Below are 11,575 nucleotides of genomic sequence, written 5' to 3'. Positions count from 1 at the left end.
ACTCTCCATTACAAATTTATTTTTCTGAATTGCTTTTGTTCCTCAAGTGACTCTGCGTAGTCTGTATACTTGGGAGGACTAAGAGATCACTCTCTTAGACGTTTGGTTGTATTAATCATTCAAGATTAGTGAATTAAGTCCTTTTTGAAGGCGAAATCACCTTGGCAAGGTGGCCTGGAGTAGCTTTGTGTTATAAGCGAACCAGTATAAAATTCTGTGTGTTCTTACTTTTGAAAAAGCTTTTATTTTCTAAAACAATTCAAACCCCCCTTTATTGTTTTTCTCACCTTTAGTTGGTATCAGAGCTTCGGCTCTGTTATTGATTTTCTAATCAAACACTTAACAGTGTAGAGAGATCAGAACGAGAAAAACTATGGCCAACACCAATGAAAGAGACAACTACACTGCTAAGCCTCCAGTCTTTGATGGAGAGAAATTCGATTACTGGAAAGATAGAATTGAAAGTTTCTTTCTGGGCCATGATGCTGATCTCTGGGACATTGTCACAGTCGGATACAAACCTCCTGTAACAGATGCAGGAGTTGCCGTCCCCAGAAGTAAAATGACAGATGATCAGAAGCGTGAATTCAAAAATTATCACAAAGCCAGAACGATACTTCTCAATGCCATATCCTACAATGAGTATGAAAAAATCACCAACTGGGAAACAACTAATGATATACTCGACTCCCTAAGGATGACTCATGAAGGAAACTCTCAAGTCAAAGAAGCAAAGGCTCTGGCTCTAATCCAGAAATATGAAGCCTTCAAAATGGAGGATGATGAAGCTGTAGAGGTAATGTTTTCTAGATTCCAAACTCTTATTGCAGGTCTCAAAGTGCTAGACAAAGGATACACAAGTGCATACCATGTCAAAAAGATAGTCAGAAGCTTGCCAAAGAAGTGGAGACCCATGGTCACAGCCTTAAAGCTATCAAAGGATCTGAACAACATCAGCCTTGAAGAGCTTATCAATTCACTCAGAAGTCATGAGATAGAATTGGAGGAAGATGAGCCTCAAAAGAAGATAAAGTCTGTAGCATTAAAGTCCATATCTGAAAGGCGCAAGTCTGACAGAAACAAATCCTTCCAGGCCGAAACAGAAGACGATGATGACTCTAAACAAGAAGATTCTGACGATGAGGAAGAATTATCCCTTCTGACCAGAAGAGTAAAACAATTCTGGAGAAAGAGGAATAATAACTTCAGGAGACCAAGACCTATAGGGGACCAATCAGAATCAACCTCAAAAGGTAAATCTAACAAAGATGTTACGTGTTATGAATGTAAAGAAACAGGTCACTACAGAAACGAATGTCCCAAGTTAAAGAAAGACAGTTCCAGAAAAGAGAACTTCAAGAAAAATCCCCTCAGAACCAAAAAGGGACTGATGGCTACCTGGGATGACAGCGAATCTGACTCATCAGAATCAGACTCTGATGAACAGGCTAATGTGGCACTCATGGCTACCACATCCAAGAACACTTCCGATGAAGAATCTGAATCAGAAGAGGTATTTTCTGAACTCTCTCGATCTGACCTAGAATCATGTCTGTCTGAAACTCTCAGCTCATATCTAAAACTCAAACAAAAATTTAAAGCTATAAAAGGCGTTCTTGAAGAAACATTAGAAGAATGTGGCAAACTTGAGATAACAATTTTAGAACTAAAAGATGAAAACAGAACTTTGACATTAGAAAGAGATGCAACAAAGAAAAATTGCTCAAAACTTGAAGAAGCGTTATCTCAAGCTCCACAAACTTCAAACACAATAATTTATAAATATGAAAAATCTTTTCAAAAGTTTCTGAAAAATGGGACAGGGAGGAGCATAATGGCATCCATGATTTATGGAGTCAGTCAGAACAATAGAAGAGGAATTGGGTATGATCCTAGTGAAGATAAAACTTCTATTAATGACCAACCTAAATCTCCATTTTCATATCACTATACACATACACAAGAGCAACAATTTAATAATGCTAGAAACCCCAAAGTGTTAAGAAACTCTGGGAAAACTAATCACAAAGGACCCAGTAGACTCTGGGTACCAAAGGATAAGATTGTTTATGTTGCAGATATCTTATGCAGCAAAGGTAAAACACCAGTCATGGTACCTAGACTCTGGATGCTCGCGACACATGACGGGAAGAAAGTCTATGTTCCAAAGTCTGGAACTTAAAGATGCTAGATTCGTAGGCTTCAAAGGAGATCAAAAAGGAAGGATCAGAGGCTCCGGAACTATTGGTAATGGTACTCTTTCCTCTATATCTGATGTGTTATATGTAGAAGGATTAATGCATAATCTGTTATCAATAAGTCAATTAAGTGATAACGGATATTATGTAATCTTTAATCAAAAAACATGTAAAGCCATATATTAAAACAATGGTTCTGTCCTATTCACTGGCAAGAGGAAAAACAATATCTATAAAATAAATCTTTCTGATTTAAAAGAACAAAATGTGAAATGTCTGATGTCTGTTCACGAAGAGCAATGGGTATGGCATAGACGCTTGGGCCACATTAGCATGAGAAAATTATCTCAGCTAAATAAACTCGAGTTAGTCAGAGGTCTACCTAAGCTGAAGTTTTCTTCAGATGCTCTGTGTGAAGCATGTCAGAAAGGAAAATTTTTAAAAACATCTTTCAAAAAGAAAAATATTGTTTCTACCTCTAAGCCTCTGGAACTTCTTCACATTGATTTATTTGGTCCTATGAAAACAGCATCAGTCAATGGAAAGAAGTATGGACTAGTCATTGTTGATGATTTCAGTCGCTGGACATGGGTAAAATTCTTAAAGCACAAGAGTGAGTCTCACTCTGTATTCACTAGCTTCTAGTCCAAAGTGCAAAACGAATTTGACTCTAAATTCATCAGAGTCAGAAGTGATCATGGTGGGGAATTTGAAAACAAATTTTTTGAGGAATTATTTGACTCTAATGGAATATCCCATGATTTCTCCTGCCCTAGAACTCCACAACAAAATGGAGTTGTAGAGAGGAAGAATAGGACACTCCAAGAGATGGCCAGAACCATGATCAATGAAACAAATGTGGCTAAGCACTTTTGGGCCGAAGCTGTAAATACAGCGTGTTACATTCAGAATAGAGTCTCCATAAGACCTATTCTGGAGAAGACTCCCTATGAACTGTGTAAAGGAAGAAAACCCAACATTTCTTATTTTCATCCTTTTGGATGTTTCTGTTTTATCTTAAATACTAAAGAATATCTGAACAAGTTTGATTCCAAAGCACAAAAAGGTATTATGTTAGGATACTCAGAACGCTCTAAAGACTACAGAGTATACAATACAGAAACCAAAATTGTGGAAGAATCTATTCATGTCAGATTTGATGATAAGCTTGACCCTGAGAAGTCAAAGCTAGTTGAGAAACTTGCAGATCTGGAGATCACTCTTGCAGGTTCTGACGAGAAGATTAAAGCACCGGAAACAACTGCCATTCAAACTTCAGAAGGAACTAAATCCCCAGCAATCCCAAAGAAAGCTAAAAGTCACCTCAACATATCTGAAGAGTTGATTCTGGGAAATAAGGACGAACCTATCCGAACTAGGTCTACCTTCAAGACTCCTGAAGAAACTCCTCTGGGACTAGTATCTCTGATCGAGCCTACTTCCTGTGATGAGGCACTTCAAGATAGCGACTGGGTTCTAGCCATGCAAGAAGAGCTAGATCAATTCACAAAGAATGACGTATGGGATCTTGTTCCTAAGCCCAAAGGCACTCACATTATCGAAACTAGATGGGTGTTCAGAAACAAGCTGAATGAGAAAGGAGAAGTTGTCAGAAACAAAGCTCGACTGGTGGCTCAAGGTTACAGTCAACAAGAAGGCATTGACTACAATGAAACCTTTGCCCCAGTCGCTAGGTTAGAATCTATTCGCTTACTTGTATCATTCGCTATAAATCATTCTATCAAATTGTATCAAATGGATGTCAAGAGCGCATTCCTTAATGGTTATATATCAGAAGAAGTGTATGTCAACCAACCTCCAGGTTTTGAAAACTCAAATCATCCCGAACATGTTTTTAAACTTAAGAAATCTTTATATGGACTTAAACAAGCTCCTAGAGCTTGGTATGAAAGATTAAGTAATTTTCTTCTGGAACATGATTTTATCAGAGGAAAAGTTGACTCCACACTCTTCTGTAAAAACATTAATAATGATCTCATGATATGCCAGATATACGTTGATGATATCATTTTTGGTTCAACTAACGCCTCTGTATGTCAAGAATTCTCTGAGCTAATGCAGGCAAAATTTGAAATGAGCTTAATGCAAGAACTAAAGTTCTTTCTAGGAATTCAAATCAATCAAACTTCAGAAGTCACGTACGTTCATCAAAGTAAATACATAAAAGACATTCTGAAGAAATTTGAAATGACTGAATGCACACCTGCAAAGACACCCATGCATCCAACCTGCATTCTTGAAAAAGAAGAAGTCAGTCAAAAGGTTTGTCAGAAGCTCTATCGTGGTATGATAGGCTCCCTTCTCTATCTGACTGCTACTCATCCTGATATTCTATTTAGTATTTGCCTCTGTGCCAGATTTCAATCAGACCCTAGAGAATCTCATTTAACAGCAGTTAAGAGAATTCTCAAATATCTGAAAGGAACTCCTAACCTGGGCCTGATGTATGAGAAAACATCAGAGTATAGACTATCTGGTTTTTGTGATGCAGATTACGCAGGAGACAGAATGCAACGAAAAAGTACATCTGGAAATTGTCAGCTCTTGGGAAAGAATCTGATATCCTGGGCCAGCAAAAGACAATCAACCATAGCCTTGTCTACTGCAGAAGCGGAATACATCTCAGCATCTCTGTGCACTACTCAGATGCTCTGGATGAAGAATCAATTAGAGGATCTGCAAATCTTTGAGAGTAACATCCCTATCTTCTGTGATAATATTGTTGCCATTTGTTTAAGCAAGAATCCTATTTTACACTCCAGAGCTAAGCACATAGAAATAAAACATCATTTTATCAGAGACTATGTTCAGAAAGGGGTAGTAACATTGAAATTCATTGATACAGATCATCAATGGGCTGACATCTTTACTAAACCCTTAGCTGAAGATAAATTCCTCTTCATCTTAAAGAATCTGAACATTCAAAATTGCCCTGAATAAAATGTGCCTCTGAGTTTGTAAAATGAGATTCTGATGTAAACACAATGGATTCTGCCTCTGACTCTGATACTCCTACCAAGTTAGAAGTTATCTGAGTTAGAAATCTCTAGGAACCAATCCCTTGGTATTCCTGAAGATCAGATAAAGCAAACACGTGGAGTACCTTGCGTCTGACCTTGGAACTTCTAGACAACTGTCTAGCAGTAATCAAGGAACAGTCTCTTGAGATCTCCTCGAGCAGTGTACTGACTGTTGGGATTAGACATCATTAATGAGCTGTAATCATTTTCCCTCTAAACGTGTTGACTTGGTTTTTGTGCTAAACTCTATTTTGTGTGTCGTTTTGCATGCGCCCTAATTTGGGTATTTAAACACCTCAATTCACACATTGCACACTTTTCACTCTCACGCACTCATAAACCTCTGCAAGCTCAGCTCTCTCAAGGCATTCCTGCAGCATTCTTCAATCTTCATCTCAGCTATCAACAACATTCATGGATGCTCAACAACAATCTGTCTATAACTTCTCTCAACAGATGGATTCAAACGAACAAGCTCCAAGTTCAAGCAACCCAAACCTAGCGGTTACCGGTGTAGTCACAACTCCCATCTACAAAGAGCCTCACATTCTTGATCGTGAGCCTCACATCAATCTTGCAACGCCATTTGAGAAACTGGAAGTATTATGTGAATCCTTGGTGGATTTTGACAACATGCGAAGAAATGGCATTGACCTCACTGAAGAACTCAGAAATCAAGGTTGGGGAAATTACTTCAAGCATTTGTATGGTCCAGTCTACACAAATTTAGTGAAGGAATTCTGGAGATTCGCTGATGCTGATGATCACTACATCGTCTCCTATGTTCTGGGAGTGAAAATGGTGATAACTGAGAAGTCCATTGCTGCTCTTCTGGGCATGGAGAAAGATGGAGGCAGAAGGATCTACAACATTAATCCTAGGGCAAAATATCTGTCCCATGAGATTAATCCAACTATCTTCAAACAGAACGCTGAAGGCAACCAATCCAAGAACAAGGAACTACATCAGAACCTCCGGGTTTGGCTGAATATCATCTTGGGCACCATCCATCATCGTCCAGCTTCAAACTCTTCAGACTACATCAACACAGACCAGAAGTGCATTCTGTACTGCATCCAAAAGGGTCTGAAGCTCTGCCTTCCAGCACTTCTCTTCAAGTACCTCAGAGATTATGTACGAGATACAAGAAATAACATGAAGCCCATAAACTACATTCCTCTGGGAAGGCTAATCTCTGACATTCTGATCGAAAGTCGTCTCGTGGACCATCTGATAACATTCAGACTCATGGAAGACGTGATGATTGACACTGGAAGAGCTCTCAACGCCAAAAATCTGAAGAGCATGGGGATTCTGGATCAGGTGAAGTTCAAACCTACTATGGACACCTCCTGGGAAGCTCTCAAAGATCAGAGGAAGATCCCACATGGACTTTATCTGTTCTCAAAGATCGACCCTCCAGAGGTAATCCTATATTACTTAGATGATCTGAGGAAACAAGGAGTGGATATCTCAGACTTCAACATAAGCCAGCTGCCAGCTGAGCCTCTGAACTTCATGAAGCGTCCACGAGGACCATCTGAGAAGGCGAAGCAAGCTAAGAAGGCAAGACTGGGAGAATCCTCCAGATCAAGACCTCCAGCACCTCTGCCTGGACCTTCTGGTAAGTCCGTTTCACTCGCTCCCTCTGTACAAACACATAATATTGCTTCTTCTTTCCCTCAACCCACTCTTATCTATACAAATTCAGAAACCCCTCCTTCAACCACCAGAACATCTCATCAACCATCCCAAAAATTTAACCTTGCCACCACCACCTTACCTCTTTCTGACGCAGAAATGCTGAATGAAACCACCTCACCATCCTCATCTTCTTCTCTAGAATCACCCCCCTACTACACCATTTCATCAGACACAGAACACTCTGACCCCTCATCTCCCACTCTAGCCCAACTTCAAGCTCAGACTCTGGCCTCACAACAGCCAACACAAACCACACCTGAACCAGAAGTCACTTCACCACCCAGAGAACAACCAAACCCAACACCATCTGACCCTCAACCTTCTGAACCAAATAACTCTGACACACACCCACCAAATACATCCGCTGAACCACAAACTCCCACTCTCAACCTAAGCCCTCCCACTTATCCACCTTCACCCTCTGAGCCAGAAAACACCCTGCCAACCCTAGAGGAAGCAATAGTGTTGTTTGCAGGAGCTTCAGTTGACAAGGTCTAGTCTCTGACCATCAACTCTGGCATCAGTGATGATCCTTCGGCTGTTAGGACACACTGGAACAGAGTTATTGGCTGGATGACCGCTGAAGCCTTCAAGCTGAAGAGCCTCTCTGAGCAAGTCCGAAACGACTTCATCAGAGACGCTGAGGTAAGACTCCAGGAGCGTCTAGCCAGAGAAGCTGAGGAGAGAGCCCGCAAGGAAGTAGAAGAGAAAGTCAGACAAGAGGAAATGCAATGGATCAAGGAAGCCGAAGCCAAAGCTCTAGCTGAGGCTGCTGCTGCTGAAGCTGAAGCAAAAGTTGCTGTTGCGGTTTGAAGCTAAAGCCATTGCTGAAGCTGAAGCTCATCATGCTGAAGAATCTGCCAACAGGGTAGAACCGGACGCTCTGACTCAGGGGGAGTCTTCCACCTTTGTCCCTCTGGTTCTCAAGACACTTGAAGATCTTCAGAAGGAGCAGAAAGAAGTCCGAGCCAGATTGGATCAACAGGATTCAGTCAATGTCAACATTCAGAATCTGCTGACCCAGCTGCTTCAGAGGATGCCTCCACCTCCAAACCCTTAGGCGCCTAGGATTCCTTTTGATTGTTGATTTGCTTGTTGTTTTCTGTTGTGTTTGTTCTCGCTTTCTGCTGTTTGTGTTTTCTATCTGAATATATATACATATTTGTCTTTCCTTCATTTATCTAAGTCTTTTTGATTCTGACAAAAAGGGGGAGAACTAAAAACAGCTCTGATGAAAACATATCTAAATCCTTTCAGTACTCTACAAACATTGTTTAAACTGGTTCTAATCCTTTTTTGACTTAGAAATTTGCAGAAGAACATCTAGAAACATCATATCATGGAAGCTCCGGTAAGAACTTCTGAACTCCCAGACTTATCTCAGGGGGAGCTCACGTTTATCTGATCTAAACAGTCTTATCTCTAAATGTTTCATCTCTTAATTAAGATTGTTTTGTAATCATCAAAAAGGGGGAGATTGTAAGAACAAAATTAGCTCTACAATATAATTCCAGAATTTTAATGATAACAAAGGATGAAACCAAAAATGGCACCCTAATGAAAATTCTCTAAGTGTGCAGGACTCTGAACAGCAACAAAGGAATCTGATCGTTTTATCAGATACAAACGTTGATCAGATACAAAGTACTAAAAGATCAGAAGCATCTGAAGAAGAAGTGCGCTCTAGAAGTTCTGATTTTGAGTAAAACAAGACAGTAGAAAGACCAGAAGCTCTAAACTTCCACTGGACTTAGTTTTGATGATCTAGAAGACCAGTACTCTTAGAAGCTCTGATGTAACCTCAACGCAACCTCCTTCTGATACAGAAACTCCGAGATAACAAAGACTCTGATGAAGATTCTCCAAATCCAGAAAGAGTAACAAAAAAAAATTCTTCAAATGGAAAGGAAGTATTTTTAGAAAGAAGTTATTCAGGGAGACAAATTGGTTATGGCAAGAAACACAGAAGTAATGACATTGAATGCTCATCAAAGGCCAATATTCTGTCATCACTCCAACGGTCCTTTCACCACTATATAAAGGACAACCTACTTCAGTGAGAGACACACAACAACGCACAGAAAATTCTTTACATTCTCTCTTAGTTTTTCACGAGCTGCTGCTCATACATGAAAACACTTGCTTGATTATTCTGCTGTAATATTTACTTACTCTTAGAAGCACTCTCCATTACAAATTTAGTTTTCTGAATTACTTTTGTTTCTCAAGTGACTCTGCATAGTCTGTATACTTGGGAGGACTAAGAGATCACTCTCTTAGACGTTTGGTTGTATTAATCTTTCAAGATTAGTGAATTAAGTCATTTTTGAAGGCGAAATCACCTTGGTAGGGTGGACTGGAGTAGCTTTGTGTTATAAGCGAACCAGTATAAAATTTTGTGTGTTCTTACTTTTGAAAAAGCTTTTATTTTCTAAAACAATTCAAACCCCCCCCCCCCCCCCTTTCTTGTTTTTCTCACCTTCACCTAGACCCATATTCGAATCATCACAATACACCATAAAGGATTTACTTGGATTTGGAAAAATCAAAACTGGAGCAGACATCAACTTCCTCTTGAGTTCATGAAAACTCTCATAATAGTTCATATCCCAAACATAGGCTTGACCCTTTTGAATCAACCGAGTTGAAGGTAATTCCATCTTCGAAAAGCCTTCAATACACCTCCTCTCCAGCCAAACCAAGAAAACTTATGATCTCTGTAACAAATTTCAGAGTCTCCCACTACAACACATCATTTATCTTCGATGGATCAAGATCAATGCCACACTAGAAATCACATGACTAAGGAAACTCACTTCCCTCAATTAGAACTCGCACTTTGACAACTTAGCATTCTTTTGCAAAGTCTGTAACACAACTCTCAAATGCTCGACATGCTCTTCATCAGACTTCGAGTATATCAAAATATCATTGATGAATACAACCATAAACTGATCTAAGTATGGATGGAATAATCTATTCATGTACTCCATGAACACTCCAGACGCATTAGACACTCCAAACGACATCATTGAATACTCAGTGACCATACCTCATCTTAAACGCAATCTTCGAATAATCTTCTGGTTTCACACAAATCTAATGAGAGCTGGAACACAAATCAATCTTATTGAACATGCAAGCACCAACCAATTGATCCCTCAAATTTTCATATCTTTGAAGAGAATACTTGTTCTTAATTGTCACTTTATTCAGCTGTTGATAATCAGCGCATAACCTTAAGTTACCATCTTTATTCTTGACTAACAACATTGGTGCTACCCCACGGAAAAACACTCGGCCGAACAAACTTCTTCTCAAGCAACTCTTTCAATTGCTTCTTCAGGTCACTCAACTCTGAAGCATACATTCTATAAGGAACCATCGACACAGGACTAGTACTAGGTACTAAGTCTATGGTGAACTCATCCTCATGCTCTGGTGGCAAATCACTGATATCATTTGGAAGCACTTTTAGGAAATCACACACCACTGGTAATTCATTAATCAAAGCTTTACTTTCAGCCTTCATAAAAGCTATCATCATAAACACGTCAACCTCATTCTTTATGAACTCATCCACTTACTTACCAGGCGCAAATAACTCGTCACTTGCATCAAACTCTGGAAAGGAAGTTGACTTATCGAAATAGTTGATATGAACATGGTTGAACTCCAACCAATTCATCCCAAGGATAATGTCGAGTTTATTCAATGGTAGGCAGAATAGGTCCACCCCAAAAATCTTACCATAGATTATCAGCGGATAATTCAAACACACCCACGAAGTAGTTACCATACCCAGAGTTGGGGTATCAAGAATCATACTCCCAACCATAGAATACTACTATAAACCCAACCTCTCAGCACACTCAAGTGAAACAAAAGAATGTGTTAAACTCGTGTCAATAATATAAACCAACGAAATACCATTAATTAAACACGTACCTCAAATCAACAGGTCTGAGCTAATAGTCTCTGACCTAGTCAAAGCAAAAACTTTCCCTCCAGACCGAACCTTCTTTCATTTCTGACAATGAGTATAAATGTGACCCTGTTTACCGCAGTTATAAAAAGTCGGCCAGTGACTCTTGAAATCTGTAATACGGTGACCTGTCTTTCCATATTTGAAGCACCTCATAACTTCATTCTTGCATTCATTAGCACGGTGGCCAAATTCGGCACACTTAAAACACTTGATAAAAGAGGGATCCTCTCCCCCACTTGGCTTTTTCTCATCTAAAGCCTTATGCTTCCCTTTGTCATCTGGAGCGCAATACGACTTCCCACGATACTGATGCTTCCCATTCTTCTCACTAAGACTCTTATAGTGAGCATAACGAGCCCTTATATCCTCATCATATATCCTACATGAGTTCATTAGCATAAGAAATTTGTGAATTTCCTGGTACCCAATACCTTGCTTGATCTCAGGACACAACCCGCTTTCAAACCTGATGTACTTCGACCCCTCAGCAGTCGCACCATTGTAGTGTAGACAAAAACTCACCGACTCTTCGAACTTAGCAGCATACTTAACAACAGTCATATTTCCCTACTTTAACTCAAGGAACTCAATTTGCTTCTCATTGCGCACGTCCTCAGGAAAGTACTTCTCCAGAAACTAAACTC

General features: G+C 39.7%; 1 protein-coding gene across 1 annotated transcript; it reads left to right on the top strand.

Annotated features, from left to right (window-relative positions):
* The first annotated feature begins 6,487 nt into the window (after positions 1-6,487).
* On the top strand, positions 6,488-7,441 carry LOC127104158 (extensin-like). The gene has a single exon (XM_051041360.1). The coding sequence runs from the start codon at positions 6,488-6,490 to the stop codon at positions 7,439-7,441; it is 954 nt and encodes a 317-aa protein (XP_050897317.1).
* The last annotated feature ends 4,134 nt before the right edge of the window (positions 7,442-11,575 follow it).

Source organism: Lathyrus oleraceus, chromosome 7 (assembly GCF_024323335.1).
Source record: "Lathyrus oleraceus cultivar Zhongwan6 chromosome 7, CAAS_Psat_ZW6_1.0, whole genome shotgun sequence".
NCBI lineage: Eukaryota > Viridiplantae > Streptophyta > Magnoliopsida > Fabales > Fabaceae > Lathyrus > Lathyrus oleraceus.
Note: the sequence above shows the minus strand (reverse complement) of the source record. Positions and strands in the feature narration are given on the sequence as shown.